At 42.4% G+C, this 23921-nt stretch overlaps 3 protein-coding genes across 7 annotated transcripts; all 3 read right to left on the reverse strand.

Moving 5' to 3' along the window:
- Window positions 1-375: 375 nt before the first annotated feature.
- Window positions 376-4857, reverse strand: LOC106023687 (zinc finger protein 883-like). 2 transcript variants are annotated; one of them, XM_013132323.4, is made up of 3 exons: window positions 4771-4857; window positions 2932-3447; window positions 376-2751 (listed from the first exon to the last, which is right to left on the reverse strand). In XM_013132323.4, exons 2-3 carry the CDS (start codon window positions 3424-3426, stop codon window positions 1243-1245), a joined length of 2004 nt encoding a protein of 667 aa, XP_012987777.1. In that variant the 5' UTR covers window positions 3427-3447; window positions 4771-4857; the 3' UTR covers window positions 376-1242. The 2 variants fall into 2 exon arrangements, with proteins under 2 accessions (XP_012987777.1, XP_012987778.1); XM_013132324.4 differs by lacking the exon at window positions 4771-4857 and adding an exon at window positions 3524-4662.
- Window positions 4858-5420: 563 nt separating this feature from the next.
- Window positions 5421-10824, reverse strand: LOC105030257 (zinc finger protein 883-like). 3 transcript variants are annotated; one of them, XM_013132321.4, is made up of 3 exons: window positions 9803-10824; window positions 7843-8408; window positions 5421-7653 (listed from the first exon to the last, which is right to left on the reverse strand). In XM_013132321.4, exons 1-3 carry the CDS (start codon window positions 9867-9869, stop codon window positions 6172-6174), a joined length of 2115 nt encoding a protein of 704 aa, XP_012987775.3. In that variant the 5' UTR covers window positions 9870-10824; the 3' UTR covers window positions 5421-6171. The 3 variants fall into 3 exon arrangements, with proteins under 3 accessions (XP_012987775.3, XP_034149912.1, XP_012987776.3); XM_034294021.1 differs by lacking the exon at window positions 9803-10824 and adding an exon at window positions 9540-9767; XM_013132322.4 differs by lacking the exon at window positions 9803-10824 and adding an exon at window positions 9500-9767.
- A 781-nt stretch (window positions 10825-11605) lies between these two features.
- On the reverse strand, window positions 11606-23895 carry LOC105030250 (RNA exonuclease 5). Of its 2 annotated transcripts, none has more exons than XM_029122062.1 (18): window positions 23805-23895; window positions 23129-23475; window positions 22597-22723; window positions 19700-19820; window positions 19353-19460; window positions 18989-19077; window positions 18706-18821; window positions 18031-18169; window positions 17752-17846; window positions 16327-16429; window positions 15655-15749; window positions 14719-14827; window positions 14410-14523; window positions 13515-13652; window positions 13320-13415; window positions 12535-13117; window positions 12123-12423; window positions 11606-11917 (listed from the first exon to the last, which is right to left on the reverse strand). In XM_029122062.1, the coding sequence occupies exons 2-18, from the start codon at window positions 23350-23352 to the stop codon at window positions 11866-11868; spliced, it is 2610 nt and encodes an 869-aa protein (XP_028977895.1). In that variant the 5' UTR covers window positions 23353-23475; window positions 23805-23895; the 3' UTR covers window positions 11606-11865. The 2 variants fall into 2 exon arrangements, with proteins under 2 accessions (XP_028977895.1, XP_012987784.3); XM_013132330.3 differs by having other exon boundaries at window positions 19335-19460.
- Window positions 23896-23921: the final 26 nt, after the last annotated feature.

Consider the following 23921-nt stretch of genomic DNA (forward strand, 5'->3'; position numbering starts at 1 on the left):
CCGCTCTTCACATATAGGTTGGATATATATTAAAAGCACTTTGCAGTATTTATACACAACCCGATTCTGATACTTTTACCGGCAAAACAGCTTAGCAATCATAGGGTCAGAATTGGGCTGAGTAAACAAAAAGTTGAAAGAGAAAAAAAATGCACCAACAGAAATGACCTTCTCTTAAATGCATCAAATAGTTTAGGCCCTAGAACCAAGGACAATGAAAAGAGAACAGGGAAGTCTAAATAGAGCTACCGGTGAAACCAACACAAATTAGAAGTGCAAAAAAATGTCATGTACCCGACCCAAATGAAACCAATCCATTCATATAAAAAGAACACACACAGAAGCCATTTTATGTAGAATAGATCTATTTTCCACCCACATTGTGTCATGCATTTAGTCCCTAATGTATTATGTAAGACTCGTATTATTTCTGCTACAGCTGTGTTAAAGGTGTCACCGTTTCATTAGCTCCTGTTCAAACTGATTTTATTTGTCAACTGTTAGCGAAAAAAATCTATAAAAAGGCAAGAAATGTTGATCAAATTGAAATGGAAGCACAGCAGGAGATTTTCACTTTCAGCTCTGTTGGTATGACGCCTACGACAACAATGTTGGGAGTTTAGATTTGCAAAAGAGGACGAATATGGAAACGCGTGGAGTCTACAGTGAGTGTTTTCCACGTATGTAACTATGTCTGTGTCAAATTCTGTTATTTACATTAGTATACGCAAACTGAGATGTACTGATAGTGTAAATTAAAATAAACGTAAGTTACTCTATATTGTATGCAAAATAAATAATTAGCTGTATTTTCATGTATTAATACAACTTACCAAAATGCACTTCCTGATCGAGGACCTGGAAAGGATTCTGAATGATGGATATTAGAACGTTTCTATCCTCAGTGACTCATGCAACATTTTAGAAAACGGCTCAGGGTGGTTACTCTCAAACAGAGGCATTGAAAAAGGTAATGAGAATGGATCATTTAATAATGTCATTTTTAGGCCAGTAAAAAAGATTATAATATGAAAAGGTATGCACTACTGAGTCCTGCTGTACCGGATAAGATAGAGCATCTGCTACATGACCTACAAGATGTGTATATATGCCTTGGTACACAGGGTACCATTTTGAATAGACTGAAACAAAGCCAGTGTTACAATACCTTAGAAAGGCTTCCAACTAATTTCCTCAAGGCGGTAAACCTTCTGTATATGGGTTGGACAGTTGTAGGCAAGGTTACCATGAAGCCTGTGGTGGGTAGGGATGTGAGTGGGGCTTATTTTGAGACAGGTAGGGATATGGGAGGGGCTGACTGTGAGGCAGGTAGGGATTTCGGACAGAGACGGGCTGAGAAGGTCTGTGTGTCTCTTGATGCTTCTTCAGACTAGTCAGTTGAGCAAAGGCTTTATTGCACTCATTGCACTGGAACGGTTTCTCTCCTGTGTGGGTCCGCCGGTGATTTCTCAGGATATTACCGCATGCAAAACACCGTCCACAATCAGGACACTGGTATGGTTTCTCTCCAGTATGGATTCGCAAGTGCCTAATTAACTGGCTTCTACTTGTAAATCTCTTGTCACAGTACGAACAGCTGTGAGGCTTCTCACCAGCATGAATCCTGAGATGAAGTTTTAAGCTCCCTGAGAGAGAAAAACTCTTTCCACACTGAGGGCAAAGATAAGGTCTCTCTCCAGTGTGTTTCCTCTGATGAACAAGTAAGTAAGCTTTAGTAGAAAAAGTCTTGTCACACTGCGGACAATGGAATCGTCTATGAACTATGCTGTTATGGTTGTTCTGCAGGTGATCCTTCAGAAGAGCCTTGGTAGGGAACTTCTCCTCACAGTGGGGGCACGGAAGAGGCTCCTGATGCATACGGATGGGCCCCAGTGTCTCCCCCTTGTGGTTCTCCTGGTGATGCCGTTCTAACGTTTTCGCACAACGAAACTTCATCCCACACAAAGAGCAGTGGTAAGGTTTCTCTCCCGTGTGTGTTCTCATGTGTCTCTGTAAGAGTCCAGACTGAGTGAAATCCTTCCCACAACGAGGGCAAACATAAGGTTTCTCCCCAGTATGGATTCTCATGTGTAATTTAAGATTGGCGGCATAAGTGAATCCCCTTCCACATTCTGAGCACACATGTGGATTTTTGAGAGGATCATTTGGTGGGTGTCTTATTTTTGTGTGTGATTCCAATCTTGCTGCAGTTATGAAGCTCTTCTTACATTGACCACAGCGGTGAGGGTGTTCTGTATGAACACCTTCTCGGTGATGTATAAGGCTTATTTTAACACGAAATTTCTTCCCACAATCTGAGCAGTGGTATGGTTTCTCATCTGTGTGCGTTCTGATGTGCCTCTGTAAGTTTCCAGAATCATTGTATTCTTTTCCACAGTGTTGGCAAACATATGGTTTCTCCCCAGTATGAGTTCTCAGGTGTCTCTTAAGACTGCCTGGCAGAGGGAATCCCTTTCCACATTTAGAGCACACGTGAGACTTCTTAGGTTCTTGGCATCGCTGAAGATACTGCAAGTGTCGTTTTCTATTTTTTGCTGTGGTAAAACTCTTTCCACAGTGGTCACAGACATAGTTGCCAAGCCCATTTCCTGAGACAGTTTTGTTTTGTTCAGCATTAGATGTGTGAGTTGTCTTGTCTATTACATGTTCACTCTTCCCCAGTGTGTTCCTGCAGTCACCACGACCTGGGGACTCCAGGGGGTCAGAGGGGCACAGAGAAGAAGGCTTGTCCTGGAAATATTACAAATATAGAAAAGTGAATCAGGGGAGAAAACACTGTCTTACCTGGCAAGGAATTCTCAAGTCTTTCCCTCCAAGAGAAGGAACCTTGAGTCTCCTCCAGGGTTTTTATAAAAGGTGAAGGAATCAAGGAAAGACTTAGAAACACAATTCATAAAATGCTCCACTCACTCTCTTATTTTGTACGGGGCTCTCAGGAAGTGGCTCCGTCTCCAGCCTGTTGCTAGGCAAGCGATCCTTGTCTCCCAAGTCCCATTCTTCATTGGAGTCCGCAGCATCATCATCATCCTCATCAGATTGGCCTGGACTCGAGCGCTCCGTCTCCAGTCTTCTGCTGGGCAACCAATCACTGTCTTCTTGATCATATTCTTCATCACAGTCTACATCATCCTCGTCATCCTCCTGCATCCCGGTGATGTCCTTTTTCAGTCGGAGTAACCAAGACATTCCATGTCTCTCCGATTTAGATGAGTCCGTATGATCCCACATTAACTCCATGATTCTCCGCCTTAATAAGCGATGATTCATTGCCTTCATTTGATGTCCATCCTTGCCATCTTGTCCATGACGTTCACACAGGAAACGTAAATTGTCCTCAGTTAAAGTAAACAAACTCTGTTCGATTTCATCAATCAAGGTTTCCTTCTCTGATTGGACTGGATTCATACTGCTGGTTCCTCAGATAACCTGTAAAAGAGTATGATACATCCATCAGAACAAATGCAATCTTTAATTAAACATTTTGAATATAATTTTTTTTTACCCAATCTTTCTCCCCTCCCAATTTCCTGACGTCCAATTCTGGATCTCAAGAAATAGCAGCAACGCGCCGCAGATTCGGGTTAGTCGAAGATCCAGACAAGTTTCCTCTGATTCACATCTCAATGCAGTTCTCTTATAAGTTGCTTTTCCATTCATAAGTAAACCTTTATTAAAAACTAGTTGTCATTGCATTAAAGATAACACTATTTTGAGAGCCCCAAAAATGTGCCTGTAGATGCTCTATTGATTATCTACCATCAGCAACATTTACACTATCTACTAACCCTAACCTTTATCCTAACCTTAACTCTCACCCAACACCTTTTTCTAAACCTAACCTTAGCAAGTTGTTGCTTATGAACAGGTATTACCATCAACAAACTATCTATAGATCATCTACAGATAGAAATTGGGACTCTCAAAATAAAGTGTTACCCAAAACGTTTATAATTACAATTAGCATAGCCAACTTTGGATACCATTGTCCTTATGAACTTAATTTGTAATCCTACATTTCAAGGCTATAACTACAATACTCTTGTCAGGTAGTCAGATGTTAAGATAAAGGCGCTAACTGGATAAGAAATCTCCTGAACTACCCTCTCATGTTAATTTTACACCTATGGTGTCATGAGTGTTTTCAAGTACCCCGTGTGGAGAGGCCATGTACCCCAAGGGGTCCTAGTACCCCTGGTTGGGAACCACTTTGCTAAATGACTAAATGTTAAGGGGGAAAAAAATCCAGTGTCCATTTCTGTTAACTTATTATCCTCAAATGTGTAGTGAATGTTTGTTTTGACTAGAACAACACGTCCGTGGAATAGTGGTAATAACGTTTGAACGGACAAAGTTTTCCCACGTCCAACTACTTATACGATTTAAATTCAGCGATAGGAATTTAGTTACCGGACGTAGCCTAATAATTAACATAGCTGTTCGCCCTTAGCATCGCGGCTAATTTCGTGAGAAAATGCTGCCATTTCAGACAAATGGTTTCAGTTCAGGTCCACGGCCCCTCAAATTTCATTCCTGGAAGAACGCATACACGTTTGTACAATGATAGGGTAGGTGTGATCTACGCGTTACAACAGCTAACGTTAGCAAGCTTAGTCCGCACATTTAGCTAGCTACTTATCAATGTCGACCTCTACCAAAACACGATTATGACGAGATACGCGTTATGATCTATTTGGTTCTTTAAATAACTTTAACTGCATAGTTTTTGTTTCTTCCCTCCGATGTGTTTACCTTAAGATCGAAAGGGTTCAGACATTGTTGCCTTCTTTCTAGACCGTTTACGTTTTGACCACGGTTTTCTGGCAGCACTTGGATGACGTCCCTTCTGGAATGACAATAGAACAATTTTTCAAAAATAAAAGCCCACATTCTAAGACTTCCACGCGATCCCTCTTTTCCAATCAAAGGGAAATAAAAATATGCCTTAATGACATGTATTGAACAGCAGTACCTCTACATTAAATAAACGAAACGTTTTACAACTATCACCCCAAGGCAAGGATCTCCTTTCAGGATATTCTGGAAACTAGAACAAGCTCATGCATGATGCCTGTAGAATAAATATTTACCCGACTCATAAAGCCCATTAATATCAAATAAATTACTATCTACAGAAGAAATCATAATTTGTCTATTTTCTACCAAAATCATCTGATATGTTTTGTCTTTGATGAATTTTGCTGTAAGATCAAAACGTAGGCCCTTCTGCTTCTTCTTCTTGGTCATTTTTATTTAACCAGGTAAGTTAGGGCGACCTGACCAGGCATTCAAATGCTAGACAAGAGGACATACAGAAACATAAATTACCTGAAATAAAAATGTGTGTAATAAAACAATTGCTCCAAATAATATTTTTCATGTAACCATTTTATTAACTGCAGTTGAGGTTCTCTTGAATCTGGCAACATTTCATTATTATATCAACTGCTAATACAAAAATGTTCAGGCTAAATATTTAACCCAAAGATGCAATCTACAAGAATGATTTAATTACTCGAATACAATGCAAACATTTCAAAAGTGTTTCAAGACAACTCCATTTAACTTCATTTTCTTAGTCCTAGACAAGGCTTTGACAATCTGTTGCCAAACCTGCCATGTTAAATTTACATTTGCTTGTAGGTTAGCTAATGTTTCTAGCTAAAAACTGCAGGATAACAAGTTAGTTGGCCCATGAGTAGTTTGATGTTGTACCTCTGGGCTTGATCTAGGCATCTTATCACACAGCTTAGTGTTAACATGGCTAGCTAGCCATGCTTTTTGGAAGTGTGCATGAGCAATGATTTTGAATTCTGAAAGTTAACAACATTACAGTTTCCCCATCCAGGAATGTTAACAATTTAACCACTGAATTTTTGTTGATTGCTTCACCCAAGTTGTCATCATGCATGAGGAGTGATGTCTACAAGGGAGGCCTCAGCTCTGTATAATCCTTTGGAAGTTGTAATGAGATAGAGTAGCTATAATTTAATATGGTTTAATATATGTTGTTAAATCTCAATGAGGTTTTTCTTGCAACCTGATGTGTTGAAAGAAAGAGGTGTCCATAATGTTGACTCATTTTGCGAGAAAAAATTAATTTAAGCACTGTTGTATTAATAGAAAAACCTTCACATTTTCTGTAGGTAATGGTCACCATGAAGTTTGTGGTGGGTAAGGATATGGGAGGGGCTGACTGTGAGGCAGATAGGGATTTCGGACAGAGACAGGCTGAGAAGGTCTGTGTGTCTCCTGATGTTTCTTCAGACTAGTCAACTGGGCAAAGGCTTTACTGCACTCATGGCACTGGAATGGTTTCTCTCCTGTGTGGATCCGTCTGTGCTTTCTCAAAATATTACCACATGCAAAACACCGCCCGCAGTCTGAGCACTGGTATGGTTTCTCTCCAGTGTGGATTCTCAAGTGCCTAATTAACTGGCTTCTACTTGTAAATCTCTTGTCACAGTAAGAACAGACATGAGGCTTCTCACCAGCGTGAATCCTAAGATGAAGCCTTAAGCTTCCTGACAGAGAGAAACTCTTCCCACACTGAGGGCAAAGGTAAGGTCTCTCTCCAGTGTGTTTCCTCTGATGAACAAGTAAGTAAGCTTTAGTGGAGAAGGTCTTGTCACACTGTTTGCATTGAACTCTGCTAATGTGGGTCTTCTGCAGGTGATCCTTCAGAAGAGCCTTGGAAGGGAACTCCTGCCCACAGTGGGGGCACGTAAGAGGGCCTTGGTGCAAACGGATGGGACCCAGGGTCTCCCCCTGGTGGTTTTTCAAGTGGTGCTGTTCTAAAGTTTTTGTACAACGAAACTTCATCCCGCACACTGAGCAGTGGTATGGTTTCTCTCCTGTGTGCGTTCTCACATGTCTCTGTAAGTTCCCAGAATCATTATAGTATTTACCACAATGACTACAGATGTACGGTTTCTCCCCTGTATGAGTTCTCAGGTGTCTTTTAAGACTGGCGGCCACACGGAATCCCCGTCCACATTCTGAGCACACATGTGGGTTATTTACAGGATCACTTGGTGGATGTCTTGTTTTAATGTGCGATTCCAGTTTAGAGGCAGTTACAAAGCTCTTCATGCAGTTAGAACAGCGGTGAGGGTGTTCAGTGTGAACAGCTTCCCGGTGATGCTCAAGACTTAACTTTACACTGAACTTTCTCCCACATTCCAAGCAGTGGTAAGGTTTCTCACCAGTGTGAGTGTTGATGTGCCTCTGTAAGTTTCCAGAATCGTTGTAGTCCTTCCCGCAATGCTGACAAACGTACGGTTTCTCCCCAGTATGAGTTCTCAGGTGTCTCTTTAGACTTCCCGGCAGAGGGAATCCCTTTCCGCATTTAGAGCACACATGAGATTTTTCAGTATCTTGACACCTCAGCAGGTACTGTAAGTGTCGTTTTAGATTTCTCGCCGTGGTAAAGCTCTTCCCACAGTGATCACAGATGTGTGAGCCTGGTCTACTTCCTGGTTGTGCTGCATTGTGTCTTACATGGTCAGTCTGCCCTGATTTCCTGCAGTCGGCCTCCTGCGATGACATCCTCTTCTGACCCAGCAGTAAGCCCCTCCCTCGAGAGGCACGACCCAGGGATTCTGGGAGGCAGGAGGTTGGGCGGGAAGGCCCGTCCTGGAAACAGAGACAGAATGAGAAACCAAACCACCACACCAATGAAGTCTCAGAAGTACTTTCTTGATTCCTCTTATCCTTGATTACTCTGCGCCTTCAAAAAGCTCAAGAGAAGGAACCTTGAGTCTCCTCCAGTGTTTTTATAAGAGGTGAGGAAATCAAGGAAAGGTAATAAAGTGCACCACTCACTCTTTTTTCTGATACAGCGCTCTCTGGAGGTGGCTCCGCCTCCAGCCCGTTGCTGGACAAGCGATCTTTGTCTCCTGCAGCCCAATCTTCATCAGGGTCTGCAGTATCATCCTCCGCTTTATCATCATAGAACTGTCTGGGACTTAAGTGTCTCATCTCCAGTCCACTGCCAGGCAACAAGTTGCTGTCCACCTTGTCAAATTGTTCATCATCATCGTTGTCGGTTTGACTGGGACCCAGGGGTGAACCAGCATCTTTCTCCTGTATCAGTCTTATGTCCTTCTTCAGATGGCGTAGCCAAGACATTCCCTGCTCGTCCAATGTCATGGACTCTATATTGTCCCACATTTCCTCCATGATTTTACGCCTCAATAGACGATGATTCATCCCTTTCATTAGACCCATCTTTGTCACCAGTCCATGTCCTTTACAAAGGTAGCGCAAATCGTCCTCGGTTAAAGTAAATAAACTTTTTTCGATTTCATCAATCAGGGTTTCCTTTTCTGAACATAGTGAATTCATATTGTCCTTCCCATGTACTAGCCGTTGGCAGGACATTAGAGGACCTGTTAAAAAAAAAATTATACATCCTTTAAAAAAAACATGTATAGACTGGAATCCATACTCACTGTGTGTCAGAGGAAATGCATTCTCTGGTCTTTTACCACGATTGAAATAACCCCTGTGCTAATCTGCCAACCCCTAGATTTAAACCCTGCCATCATCTAACCAATAGTGCAGTTTTACTCTAATAAAAACGTTTTTATATCAAATTAATTACTTCAAATGTCATGGTATATTCCAGTATGCCATTAAAAAGTGTTAACATAGACCTACAGTCGCCTGCCAAATGGTTGGCGCGCATTATAAAGAACCTTGTAATGCTTCCAAATAGGCTTCTAGCGTGAAGGTGCCATCAAGGCGACAATTACGTTCCTCAAGAAAATGTTATACAAATCCTTGTTCCAATTCTGACAACTGTATTTTTGAGAAATAAGAAATTACCTGCTAGAATCAAAAGGTCAACTCTAAGCAACTGTATTAATATAAACCAATCTTTACAGTATTAGCAAAAATATTACTGCATTTTCTGATATGATACATACAATGATACATTACATCATTCATAGATTTACAGTACAACCATTGTAATCGCATAGCCGATGTAAAATATTATGCAGGATGACTTGAAATTGTTATTTAGCATAAACGGCCGATTAGATCAAATGTAACTAAGACAGCTTACTTAGTTTAACACAGGTACCCCTTTAAATGTCCTATATTTAACAGATGAAAATGTTTATTGTGCACCCCCATTGTTCAATTCAAGACCACACGAGAATTTAATGAACCTAGAAAGACACATTTCAAACAACTTGTGACGTTACGTAGGTACCTAGCAGCCGCACTACCTGTTCGTAGCTATGTATACCACTGAAAAACGGTGGTTAGTAATGTAAGTTAACTTTGAAAATATATCATATATACTTTTCATCATCTGCTAACCTCACAGTATCTAGCGGGTAAAATAGGCACATTTGCTAGACATTTGGGTTTGGCTACAAAGCAATTATAATTTGACCAGACAGATGATCTACCTGGTTGGTTTTCGATGTTAATTGAACAATGTGCATAATATCGTCGGTTTGTGTCTTACCGTTGAGTTTACTTTTTTTTATTAAATGTAATGTAAATACCGTCTCTCTGTTTACTCTTGGTTTTAATCTTTAGATTGAAGAGGTTTTAAATACTATACATCTCTGTTTATTGCACTGCTAGAGTTTACTTAGTTAGCTGGATTTTGTCCGCAGCATGTCGATGACGTATTCCTTTCTTCTTTGGTACAATGGCGTTGACGACTAAATGTCGCCATCTGCTGCACTGTGTAGGAAAATAATTGGAAATGTATGCATATAAAATAAGGCGCAAAGTTCCTCGTAGTATTAGTGAGGTTTCTCACCTGTTTGAGTTCCAATGTAAGTTTCCAGATGCCCTTTAGTCTTTCCCACACTGACGATGACAAACATAGCGTTTCTCCCGGTATGAGTTCTCAGGAGTCTCTTAAGACTGCCTGTCTAATGGAAGTCGTTTCCACATTCAGATATTGTCAACCATTTTGGTATGTTGGGATCTATGTAGGTACTCCAAGTGTTTCAGATTGTTGCTGTAACAAAATCTTTCCCAGAATTGACAACTAGTATGACTGCCATCTACTGAGAGTGGTTACTTCTTTACATTTTAGTCAATTAGCAGACAATCCAGAGCGATTTACAATTTGTGCATTCCTCTTCAGGTGTTTTGGAAAACCTACATCTGACAATCATAAGTACACTTTCAGTAATCAAAGCCGTTAGAGGGCAAAGTCAGTGCCAGAGAAATAAAAGTTAAGTGCATTTTCATTTTGTTTTCAGGTGGTATACACAAGTTAATCAAAAGAGTTCATCAAAGAGGTAGGTTTTCAGCCACTTTCAGAAGATTGGCAGGGACTCTGCTGTCCTGGCTTCAAAGGGAAGTTTGTTCCACTACTGAGGTGCAGAGACAGAGAAGAATGTTGTCTTGGCTGAGTGCGAGCTGCCCACTGTTGTGGAAATTTCTTATACAATGTATTCTGACTAAAAGACCGGTGTAGCAGATCGGAGTGAACAGGGAGTGATGTAGGGTTTAAGCTAAGCCTACAGGTAGGGAGGTGCAGATACCCTCTGTATTCATGAAGTAGCGATGCTTGCCCCGCAGCGAAAAAGGAGCAATGGTAAGATTTCTCTCTGGCAGGCATGCTCTTCTGAAAGGCAAGCATCTTGAGAACAATCTTCTCTCCTGGGTGAGTTTTCTGATGTTTCTCCATTAGTGTCCACATTCAGTAAAATCATTCCAATATAGATGGCAGACACACGATATATTTCCAGTATGAGTTCTTGTGTCTTTTAAGACTGGAGGACACACAGAATCCCATCCCGCATTCAGAGCAAACGTGTGGTTTCTCTAGAGCAATATTGTTCTACCTTGCTCCTGGAGGCATCCCGTCCTGCATGTTTTATATCTCTCCCTGCTCTATCACACCTGATTCAAATGATCAGCTCATTATCAAGTCATTGATGAGCTACATCAGGTATGTTTGGGCAGAGAGAGATCTAAAACATGCAGGGCAAGGTGCCTCCAGGAGCAGGGTTGAAAAACACTGCTCTAGAGGATCATTTGGCGGTTATTTCCTTTTTTCCATTTTTTATTCCCTATGTTAATTGAAGAAATTTGGAACGTGTCACCTGTGTTGTCCCAGTAAAGCCGGAAGTCACAATGAGCTTAGAAATCCAAATCTCTCAGATGAACTTGAATAAATTGCTTCATAGTGTTTGGTCCGATCTGCCAGCTACATATGTTAGCAAGCTTAATTAGCTAACTTAGCAAGCAAGCTGTGGACATACTGTAGCTACAACGTTATAATTTGGTTGCACTCAACAATGGTGGTAGTCGACCGCAAAAAAATCTATCCAGATTCCAAAGGTTAAGAGACAAAATGTATTATATCAAAACTAGTTCAGCAGAAGCATATTTCTGGCATTTTAAAAAAATTTTTTAAAGGCATGTCTACAATCTCTATAGACTGTATTTACTGTCCGAATTTGGGTTGAATTTGTTCAACAAAGTCGTACATTTTTTATAAAAATGTTCCTGGGTAGTGTGACTATGAAAGGCCGTTCTAAGCCTCTGTTTTCTCCAAACATGTTTGTGCCAGGGAAGGGAAAAACGATCACCATATTTCTTGGGGGATCACTTACATTAATATTTCCGAATTATTTTTTATTTAAAACTATTTACATTACAAATGATTCTATCGTAACAACAAATTTTCTTTAAGAAAGTAAAAACATTTTTCATTATCCCATTTTATTCTGTATTTCAGGATATCTTCAGCCTCTAAAAGACCAAGGTGTCCCTCAACACTCCATTACTTTGGATTTGCAGCACATAAAGACGGTGGAACAAGAATGTTTACGTGTCATGGGATTGGTCACCCAGAGGTACCGATCACCGTTTCACATGCAGGAAACACAGGCCAGGAACATTATCACCGTGGGAACTGCAAAATAAATAAAAAAAGGCACAGGTGTTTTAGAATCCCCTCCCCGTCTCAACTTGCCCTCTCCAATTTTAGAACCCAAAAATCAAATGCTAATTTTACTACAGTGTGACCCTAATCTAATAAACAATACACAGTCAATGACTAGTGGCATGTCGCCATTGATTAATAAGGCAAGGGGGTGGGAACAGCACATGGTCTTCACCTGATGTATCCAGGCAACAGCACCAGACTGAGGGTGTTATCAGGAAGAGCCCGAAACAGCTTCCCCACGCGGCGGTCCAACCTCCTCATCAAAGGAGCAACCTCCACCTGCTCCTCGCCTCCGATTTCGCGCGAAGACGTGTCAGGTGTTTCTTCATAGTCGCGCCCCAGCCTTGTGGTTGCCATAGTAACCCAGGAGCGTAGGTGGGGAGGGGTCAGGGCCCTGCAGGTGCTCACCTTCATGTCCCAGAGTTCCATAGGTGAGGTAAGGACCGCCTCCACAGCGCCAGGATGATCGTACTCTGAAAAATGTATACAATGTGTACATACAATGAACACATTTTCTTCAGTGTTTTGTCTTTGAAAATCAATCACAGTTTAGAAAGTCATTGATTGGTTGATCGACGACTTACTTATGAACGCGTGTCTCCTGCGTTTCCGTTGACCACAGTGTTTTGGAGGTAAAATAACACCCTTGACTGTGCCGTAGTGCCCAAAGGCCTCACAGAGGTCCTGTTCAGAGGGTCCTGCGGAGTTAGCGCTTGGCTTTGCTCCATTTGCTTCGGCTGATATCTTTGCTAGCATAGCTTTAGCTCGGAGCACAGTTCCATTGACTTCGGATGACAGCTTAGCGAATTTTGCTTTGCCATGTAGCCCGGTACTATTTGCTTCAGCTAGCTTAGCTTGAGTAGTTTGCAAAGTTCCGTTGCCTTTTGCGAAGGGCACTGAATGGTTAGCTTGAGCATGTGGCTGAGAGCCATTGACCTTAGCTGGGAACTCTGCTACATTAGCATTTAGCCCTATCACATTGCTTTTGATTGTTGTATTAGCCTCAGTTTCCAGCAAAGTCCCATTTACTTGGGTTGTATGGCAGGTCGTTTTACCATTAGCCTTTAGCCCTGTAGCGTAAATGACGTTAGCATTTAGCAGGTCCTCCTGCAAGGAACTCAAATAGACCTCAAAATCAAGCATAGACTCCTTCACAGGCCTCTGGACCTGCCGGGTAGGAGAGACAAAAACACAGCTCACAGTACTGAAACAAGCTCACTGTTCTACGTCGACAGAAACCGGACAGAAGTTTAAATCTCTGGGAGCAAGACGGCAGAAATGAGATGAATTATATGATATTAACAGAGAGCGAGATTTCAAGACCTTGATGTATCTGTCGAATGGCAGTAGGGAGACAGGAGATCCAAACCTTGATAATGTGTCCAGTGTGCAGCTGTGCTCCATCGAGGGTCTCCAGAGCCAGCACAGCTCCCTCCAGCAGCTCGAACTCCACCTCCGCGTGCACCTACAGGGTGAAAGGTCAAACGCAGATCCAGAGTTCATACGAGAAGACTAATTCTGAGTGAGCTCGTATGACTGGACCGACTGGTCTGGAGTCACTTACTCTTTGGTCAGCGCTCAGCAGCCTGACGGTTCTGACGAGTCCACATCTGTTAAACAGCCTCTTCACATGCTTCTCCGTGTAGTCGCTAGGCAACGGGCCAGCAAACACCATACACATCTCTCTCAGACGCACAGACATCTGAAACACACACACACACACAATGAAACGAACAGTTATACAGCTTGTGCCCCTGTTGGAAAATGGTGAGTATTGAGGAAAGGCATAAATCTGGTATCCCATTTTCATGATGCTCACCCTACGCGTTACATTGTCTGACTTTGACAGGACTGCAGGTTCAGCAGCACTATCAGTATCTACACATGATCTGATTCATTGGCTTTTAGAGTCATGCACCATTTGGTTGCCAAAATTACAGTGTTTTATTTTTATTTTTAGAACCTCTCATCAAGGACTTCCAGAAATGTCCATGTCGATTTGGACTTGAGGTTATGTGGTGGAAAGACTTTATGATTAGCTGACAAGTTGATTTAAATGGGCTAGCACTGCAACTCTGGCCACAGAGGAGAGGTTTAAAACACCTAGGGGCCTCAGAGGAGAGGTTTAGAACACCTAGGGGCCTCAGAGGAGAGGTTTAGAACACCTAGGGGCCTCAGAGGAGAGGTTTAGAACACCTAGGGGCCTCAGAGGAGAGGTTTAGAACACCTAGGGGCCTCAGAGGAGAGGTTTAGAACACCTAGGGGCCTCAGAGGAGAGGTTTAAAACACCTAGGGGCCTCAGAGGAGAGGTTTAGAACACCTAGGGGCCTCAGGAGAGGTTTAGAACACCTAGTGGCCTCTGAGAGACTTGATAACCACCGGCTAAAAAAACCCTCAAATCATCAAATACTTGTCCATTGTCTAGATAATTTTTATTGCCTCCACACTGACATCCATACCTGCTTATAGTGCTGTTCAGAAGAGTCTGTAGACTTCAGATGATCAGAGAAGGAAGAGAACTGAACAACGCTGAACGAGCGAGACGTTAGTCCTCTTCTGAAGGAGGACAGTACCTGAAATAGAAAACGTAAGAAGGACGGAGGTTAACGGGATCATAACTGATGCATCATGGGTACATTTTTTGCTATAGCGTATTTTATGATCCAAGGGGATTTTTTTTAGAATGTGTCCAATGTTGATGTTCTTGTCATAAAGAACAATTCCTAGTGATGTGAGAGAATGCCCCACCAGGACTCATGACCTCTCACCTCTCTATCTGAGCTTTGCCACTGCTGGTTGGACAGAGCCAGGGTGATGTCAGAGCGCTTCCCAATAAACACTACTGATTTTCCATAAGTCTTCAGGGCCTCGTCAAACCTGAGATGTAAGGAGATGAGAGAGGAGTGATGTATTAAACGGTTCAATTCACATTGTGTCGATTATACAGGCAGCCAGTTCCAAACACACCAAATCTACAGCTGACAGGCCACTATATCCAAACACACCATATCTACAGCTGACACGCCACTATATCCAAACACACCAAATCTACAGCTGACACGCCACTATATCCAAACACACCAAATCTACAGCTGACAGGCCACTATATCCAAACACACCATATCTACAGCTGACAGGCCACTATATCCAAACACACCAAATCTACAGCTGACACGCCACTATATCCAAACACACCATATCTACAGCTGACACGCCACTATATCCAAATGGGTGGTGAGTATAACAGATGACGGGATTCGAGAGGTGAGCAAACTGAATAATATCAATAGATTTACAGAAAATTTATATATTTTCACTTAGTGAAGGTAGTCAATCCGAATCATCGAAAATAAAGTCCATCGATAGCGCCAACAGCAGACAATAAAAAAACGTTCACACTTGTCAGGCAGTGCTGAGGCTACAACAATGAGCTGTGGGAACAGGCAACATCGAGAACTCCAGTGGCTTTCAGAAGAGTGTTTACAGTTTAAAGCGAACACAGTGACGGAAAAACACAAATAATGCCCAGCCAGATCCCAGATCCGAGGAAAATAGGTGCCGGAACAAACTGGTCAAAATCTGAGAGGCGGCCCTGGGGCGGTGCTTAATGTGAGTCGGATCCTGCTGGAATAGGAAAACCTGAGCGGTGCCAGATCGCGTCAGGGCCACTGGACGTGTCGGAGGGGGGTGTCTGTTGGTCGTACCGGAGGTTGGGGCTGCCGTGGGTTGGCGTGCTGACGGGAGGCTGGTACATGGCGAGACTTTTCCCCCACAGCTCTTCACAGAACAGCTCCACCACCTGTGAGAAAACACAGTGACACGTCACACCAGCTCTGTCTGTTTTCATGCACAGTTTTTGGTACATTTACACACGTCCAATGAGTTTAACCAGGTGTAACGGAGAGGCTGATGGGACACAAAAGGTTCAGGCTACACAACCTACGGCCGCACAGTCATGTATAATAAGCTGAACTCTGAGCATATGAGGTGAAGAAATGGGAGAGGTAAAACCATATCATATGATATGCCAAATTATACCAATCTATACACATGTAACACATGCAAAATTACACCCATCTATACACATGTAACACATGCAAAATTACACCCATCTATACACATGTAACACATGCAAAATTACACCCATCTATACACATGTAACACATGCAAAATTACGCCCATCTATACACATGTAACACATGCAAAATTACACCCATCTATACACATGTAACACATGCAAAATTACACCCATCTATACACATGTAACACATGCTAAATTACACCCATCTATACACATGTAACACATGCTAAATTACACCCATCTATACACATGTAACACATGCTAAATGACTGTATATAGTGTGTACGTGTGTTACCTTTCGTGGTCCGGTGCGTATAAAGTACTGGGCCAGCTCCAGCGAAGCCAGAGCATCCTCTGTGGGATCATGACCCAGTCTGTCCTCCATCTGAATCTCCTTCCTGGGGAGAAAACAACAAGCCTTCTCACACTCTGGACTAATGGGTCCTTAGATACTATATAAACACATTGGACTAATGGCTCCTTAGATACTATATAAACACATTGGACTAATGGCTCCTTAGATACTATATAAACACATTGGACTAATGGCTCCTTAGATACTATATAAACACACTGGACTAATGGCTCCTTAGATACTATATAAACACATTGGACTAATGGCTCCTTAGATTCTATATAAACACACTCGACTAATGGCTCCTTAGATACTATATAAACACATTGGACTAATGGCTCCTTAGATTCTATATAAACACACTGGACTAATGGGTCCTTAGATACTATATAAACACACTGGACTAATGGATCCTTAGATTCTATATAAACACACTGGACTAATGGATCCTTAGATTCTATATAAACACACTTGACTAATCATCCCTGTTGATATGGTGGATGATCTGGTCTTGCTCTTATAGCTCTATACATTATGTCACGCCCTCCACATCCACCTCCTCTGAGTCCGTGCCGGGCTTTTCCTCTCTAGTGTTTGTATGTTTGGACGCCTGATCCGGGCTCCTGTAATCCAGTTCCGGCTTTCCTCCACCACCCCTCAAGTTTCCACACCTGCGGTTCATTCCCTCATCAGCTTGCTCTCAATTACCCTGGTTTCCCTGTCAAATACCCTGGTTTCCCTGTCAAATACCCTGGTTTCCCTGTCAAATACCCTGGTTTCCCTGTCAAATACCCTGGTTTCCCTGTCAAATACCCTGGTTTCCCTGTCAATTACCCTGGTTTCCCTGTCAAATACCCTGGTTTCCCTGTCAATTACCCTGGTTTCCCTGTCAATTACCCTGGTTTCCCTGTCAATTACCCTGGTTTCCCTGTCAAATACCCTGGTTTCCCCGTCAATTACCCTGGTTTCCCCGTCAAATACCCTGGTTTCCCCGTCAATTACCCTGGTTTCCCCCTCAATTACCCTGGTTTCCCTGTCAATTACCCTGGTTTCCCCATCAAATACCCTGGTTTCACTGTTAATTACCCTGGTTTCTCAGTCAAATACTCTAGTGCACAAGCTGCCTGCCAGCCTACCCCGCTACCCTACCCCACCTACGAGCCCAGCCTGAGTCCTTCCACTCCAACATACATTAAAACACCCCTTAAGTTTCATTGCTTGTGTCTGGTGGCAAGCTCCTTGTTATTTGTCAAATTATGCTTTCCAGCCTTACGTGTGTGTGTGTGTGAGTGTGTGTGTGTGTGTGTGTATGAGTGTAAGGTGAGTCCTCCCTAACAAAACAAGGAATATATACAGTAAACTCACTTTAGCACAATGTGAGCCAGCACCTTGAGTTTAAACCTCTGTCCAAACTCTTTTCGGTAGAGCAGTGAGGTGTCAATCACATGGCAGTGGATCAGCTGACGAAAGACAGAAACAGATGGCATTGAGAGGAGACAACACAGCAGGTAAGAGGTCATCTGAGAGCATACGTCAGAAGTTGGAAATCAGGAATGACCTGACAGGATACAACACAAGAAGTAGTATTCATGATCGCCGTGGTAAAAACTGTCTTGACTACAGCCGTACCCGAGTGCCACTCACCTTCAGGGCCCTGAGGTCATTTTCCAGGGAGTGGCCAACCAGCACCGCGTCCTGTGGAAGCACTTTCTTCAGCTTCAGCTGGACGTCTCTTAGCGTGGTGGTGACTGGTTTCAGCATCGCCGGGGTGATACCAGAGAACCTATCAGGTGGGAGATGAGGTGTTAAGAACAGATCCAGAACACACACCAGATAGTGGAGAACTGCTTCCTACAGGCTAGTTCCCACAAACTCAACTCTGGGCAGTTCCACACCATATTTCCAACAGCAAATCCCCTACACAACTTATTTACACCCAGGACACCAGGTGGGTGACATCAACCATGAGGTGAAGCACAAAACCAGCAGGCTCTGGACTGTGTAGGGCAGCACCCCAATCCTAGTCCTGATGACACCAAGGGGTATATGTTTTTGTGTTTGCCCAAACACTCACACATCCGATTCAAATGTTACCCTGCTGCTTGACTGACATAACCAACCCATTATCAAGTCTTCAATGTCCGACCTGAACCATCTATCAACATTCATCTGACTGAATAAACCAAGTCCAAATGCATGGAGGAGACATCCTGAACACATACTGCCTTTGCCTATTAAATCTAATAAATATAGAACTTGTCGCCTTGTCTTTTGCATTCAGCCCATTGACACACACACACACACACACACAATGCTTACTTTGTGAGGTAGTGGAAGATGGGGTTAGGAGGTTTGACCAGCTCGTCCAGAACACAACTCCCCTTGCAGTCCACCAGAGAGACACGTGTCAGTTCATTCCCGTTCTTCGTCAGACACTAGACACACACACACACACACACACACTACTGTCAGTGTAGCACCCATGTATTAGACGTCAGTGTTTCATCATGCCTGAGAAGTCCTTCAGTTGGGTCCTGAGGGCAAGCAAGTGGAGGTCCACTACTCTACATCCCATGGGGGCCCTTGGTGGCCATGTTCTCACCATCTCACAGTCCAGACCGTAGAGAGGACTACAGTCAGTCACGCTGGTAGAACTGTCTGTACTGACGAAACCCTCAGTGCCCGGCATACCTGACACACACACACACACGTCAGAGAGAGACAGAGAGTTGGTGTTTAAGTTACAAACTCATTTTAGGATTTGGATTACTTTAAAGTTTAGGTATTATGGGTTATGGTTAGGTTAAGTTTAGGCATAAATTATGTTCTTTTTTATTTTCTGGTCTCCATAAGGGGACAGAAATACACAAATGTGTCTGTCAGCTTGTGTGTGTGTCTGTCTGTGTGTGTGTGTCACCGTGGACAGAGAAGTGTTTCTAATACACAACTGTGTGTGTGTCTGTCACCGTGGACAGGAAAGTGGTTCTTGATCATTTCTTCAGGACTCAGCAGATATCCAGTCAACCCTCTGGTCTCCAGACCAAACTGCCTGATCACTGGATGCCATTGCAGACCTACAGCACAGAACACACACACAGAATGGATGTCATCTGGGCGGGTCTGCCCAGGGTTATTCAATCAAGTCACAGCACAGGGACACAAAAGACTACCCCGACTAAAATACTCAGAACCCAGTACACAGATCTCAGGGACCTGTTCAGACTACGAGTGCATCTTTTATTTTTTTTAATCAACAGGCGACACTTTACTGGGCCAACTACGACAATAAGCATTTGGCCAACGTGTTACACACCTCCCTCTGGATGGGCGCTCTGTTGGCCTTCAGGAATCACTGAGGGATTCTGGGTCCCAACCACTTCACTGCTGAAAATTCCTGATGTTACGTTGCCTAGCGATGGAGTGTAACTCCGTCTCTGAGGTGGGGGGACAAAAAAAATGGTATGGCCAGTGAATGTCATTTAATATGACTGATGTGACATACAACCAAAATAGAACCCTATTCCTTGCATAGTACACTACATTAGACTAGGAACCTATTCCTTGCATAGTACACTACATTAGACTAGGAACCTATTCCTTGCATAGTACACTACATTAGACTAGGAACCTATTCCTTGCATAGTACACTACATTAGACTAGGAACCTATTCCTTGCATAGTACACTACATTAGACTAGGAACCTATTCCTTGCATAGTACACTACATTAGACTAGGAACCTATTCCTTGCATAGTACACTACATTAGACTAGGAACACATTTCCTTGCATAGTACACTACATTAGACTAGGAACCTATTCCTTGCATAGTACACTACATTAGACTAGGAACCTATTCCTTGCATAGTACACTACATTAGACTAGTAACCTATTCCTTGCATAGTACACTACATTAGACTAGTAACCTATTCCTTGCATAGTACACTACATTAGACTAAGAACCTATTCCTTGCATAGTACACTACATTAGACTAGGAACCTATTCCTTGCATAGTACACTACATTAGACTAGGAACCTATTCCTTGCATAGTACACTACATTAGACTAGGAACCTATTCCTTGCATAGTACACTACATTAGACTAGGAACCTATTCCTTGCATAGTACACTACATTAGACTAGGAACCTATTCCTTGCATAGTACACTACATTAGACTAGGAACCTATTCCTTGCATAGTACACTACATTAGACTAGGAACCTATTCCTTCCATAGTACACTACATTAGACTAGGAACCTATTCCTTCCATAGTACACTACATTAGACTAGGAACCTATTCCTTGCATAGTACACTACATTAGACTAGGAACCTATTCCTTCCATAGTACACTACATTAGACTAGGAACCTATTCCTTCCATAGTACACTACATTAGACTAGGAACCTATTCCTTGCATATTACACTACATTAGACTAGGAACCTATTCCTTGCATAGTACACTACATTAGACTAGGAACCTATTCCTTGCATAGTACACTACATTAGACTAGGAACCTATTCCTTCCATAGTACACTACATTAGACTAGGAACCTATTCCTTGCATAGTACACTACATTAGACTAGGAACCTATTCCTTGCATAGTACACTACATTAGACTAGTAACCTATTCCTTGCATAGTACACTACATTAGACTAGGAACCTATTCCTTGCATAGTACACTACATTAGACTAAGAACCTATTCCTTGCATAGTACACTACATTAGACTAGGAACCTATTCCTTGCATAGTACACTACATTAGACTAGGAACCTATTCCTTGCATAGTACACTACATTAGACTATGAACCTATTCCTTGCATAGTACACTACATTAGACTAGGAACCTATTCCTTGCATATTACACTACATTAGACTAGGAACCTATTCCTTGCATAGTACACTACATTAGACTAGGAACCTATTCCTTGCATAGTACACTACATTAGACTAGGAACCTATTCCTTCCATAGTACACTACATTAGACTAGGAACCTATTCCTTCCATAGTACACTACATTAGACTAGGAACCTATTCCTTGCATAGTACACTACATTAGACTAGGAACCTATTCCTTGCATAGTACACTACATTAGACTAGGAACCTATTCCTTCCATAGTACACTACATTAGACTAGGAACCTATTCCTTCCATAGTACACTACATTAGACTAGGAACCTATTCCTTGCATAGTACACTACATTAGACTAGGAACCTATTCCTTCCATAGTACACTACATTAGACTAGGAACCTATTCCTTCCATAGTACACTACATTAGACTAGGAACCTATTCCTTCCATAGTACACTACATTAGACTAGGAACCTATTCCTTCCATAGTACACTACATTAGACTAGGAACCTATTCCTTCCATAGTACACTACATTAGACTAGGAACCTATTCCTTCCATAGTACACTACATTAGACTAGGAACCTATTCCTTCCATAGTACACTACATTAGACTAGGAACCTATTCCTTCCATAGTACACTACATTAGACTAGGAACCTATTCCTTCCATAGTACACTACATTAGACTAGGAACCTATTCCTTCCATAGTACACTACATTAGACTAGGAACCTATTCCTTGCATAGTACACTACATTAGACTAGGAACCTATTCCTTCCATAGTACACTACATTAGACTAGGAACCTATTCCTTCCATAGTACACTACATTAGACTAGGAACCTATTCCTTCCATAGTACACTACATTAGACTAGGAACCTATTCCTTCCATAGTACACTACATTAGACTAGGAACCTATTCCTTCCATAGTACACTACATTAGACTAGGAACCTATTCCTTGCATAGTACACTACATTAGACTAGGAACCTATTCCTTCCATAGTACACTACATTAGACTAGGAACCTATTCCTTCCATAGTACACTACATTAGACTAGGAACCTATTCCTTCCATAGTACACTACATTAGACTAGGAACCTATTCCTTCCATAGTACACTACATTAGACTAGGAACCTATTCCTTCCATAGTACACTACATTAGACTAGGAACCTATTCCTTCCATAGTACACTACATTAGACTAGGAACCTATTCCTTCCATAGTACACTACATTAGACTAGGAACCTATTCCTTCCATAGTACACTACATTAGACTAGGAACCTATTCCTTCCATAGTACACTACTGTGGTGTGGTTGACAGATGTGGGAGGTGCAGCTGGACTTACACAGGTGTAGTTGGTGCGGAGGTGTCTGAAGTGCAGGTAGTGTCTGTAGAAGTGGGCTTGGCTCAGTCCATCCAGAACCACCACACTGACCCCTGACACCCTCTTCTGGTGGTGCAGACGACACCAACTGAAAACACGCACAGTACATTTTCAATCAATCAACAGATACTTCAATCATTATATGTTTCACTGTGGAGTGTTTCCTCTGGTGCCCTTCACTGTGACCCGAGCTGCTGGGTGAGGTTTCCAGGGAACAGATCTAGGATTGATTTCCCTGCTGCTAGTCCCAACCTGAGCCAGTTGTGAAAGAAATGGCAAACTGAATCTTTCGATAAATCCTGATTCCATCACATTTCACGTTTCAGACAGGAAAAGGGACATTTGGTCGGTAGGCTTCAAATCAGTTCTCTTTCTTAACATGTGACACGGACATCCAAATCATTGTACCTTTAGTTAATTGAAATTAAGGCCACCCTCTGAGAATTAGAATGCAGTTAGATGCTGACCTAGGAGCAGTTTTGGACTAACATACCTAGGTGGATTCAGCCCCATGGTGTTCCCGAGAACAGCGTACTGGAGCAGTTCCGTCAGATCTTTCAACGTGACCGGCTCCTGGAAACGGTGAAACGGCACAGAGAGCCCTGGAGATGGGGAACTGGAGAGGCTGCCTTCGGTCTCTTTCACCCGTTTGCGGCTTTTTTGTGTTGGGGAAGGCTCCCTCTTTCTCTTGACACAGCCTACTAATGAAGTTTCCATAGTCTTGTAGAGAGTCCGCAATTAAATAAGGAAGCTGGTATGTCCAAGATCACGTCCTGGCTGTCTTCAACATCAACAACTGCACTGGTTGGCTAGTTGTATTAACTCAAACTGGATATTGATCTGAGTGAAGGAACACGAGTAGTGTCAACACACTTAAACAGACCCCCAATGAAGATTATCAAACGCACTATGGAAAACTATCCTTATATATCTACACCAAAATAGACCTTACCACCTAACCATTTACCAACAGTCTAAATCAGACCACACTACTGAACCTAGTTATCTGGCAACAACATTATGCTACAGCAACTACTGATCGAACTTGTTTATTTTTAAAATATCAAACTTCGTTCACATCCAAATTATAAGTAAATAGCACACAGTTCACATCAGATTTTATAATTTATCTAACAAACTAGTGTTACTAGATAAAATGCGAGAAAAACCTGTTAGCGGGTGAATTATTATGTTTCGCCGGCACGTTTCCATCGGTTTCCATGCTGTTAATCGAGCATATCTTCCGGGTCAACAATTGCTTTTCCTTGAAGCCCATAGTGTCGAAC

The sequence above is a fragment of the Esox lucius genome, chromosome 9 (assembly GCF_011004845.1).
Source record: "Esox lucius isolate fEsoLuc1 chromosome 9, fEsoLuc1.pri, whole genome shotgun sequence".
Lineage (NCBI taxonomy): Eukaryota > Metazoa > Chordata > Actinopteri > Esociformes > Esocidae > Esox > Esox lucius.

Excerpts from the sequence above, each read along its gene's own strand:
- LOC106023687 (XM_013132323.4), bottom strand. The coding sequence starts at position 3,426 with ATGAATCCAGTCCAATCAGAGAAGGAAACCTTGATTGATGAAATCGAA. Across the intron at positions 2,752-2,931 it reads GCCCCGTACAAAATAAGAGA|GACAAGCCTTCTTCTCTGTG; the intron begins GTGAGTGGAGCA and ends TAATATTTCCAG.
- LOC105030257 (XM_013132321.4), bottom strand. The coding sequence starts at position 9,869 with ATGTTTGTCATCGTCAGTGTGGGAAAGACTAAAGGGCATCTGGAAACT. Across the intron at positions 8,409-9,802 it reads TTACATTGGAACTCAAACAG|GTCCTCTAATGTCCTGCCAA; the intron begins GTGAGAAACCTC and ends TTTTTTTAACAG. Across the intron at positions 7,654-7,842 it reads GCGCTGTATCAGAAAAAAGA|GACGGGCCTTCCCGCCCAAC; the intron begins GTGAGTGGTGCA and ends CTCTGTTTCCAG.
- LOC105030250 (XM_013132330.3), bottom strand. The coding sequence starts at position 23,352 with ATGGAAACTTCATTAGTAGGCTGTGTCAAGAGAAAGAGGGAGCCTTCC. Across the intron at positions 22,724-23,128 it reads ATGGGGCTGAATCCACCTAG|TTGGTGTCGTCTGCACCACC; the intron begins GTATGTTAGTCC and ends GCGTGTTTTCAG. Across the intron at positions 19,461-19,699 it reads GAGCGCCCATCCAGAGGGAG|GTCTGCAATGGCATCCAGTG; the intron begins GTGTGTAACACG and ends TCTGTGCTGTAG.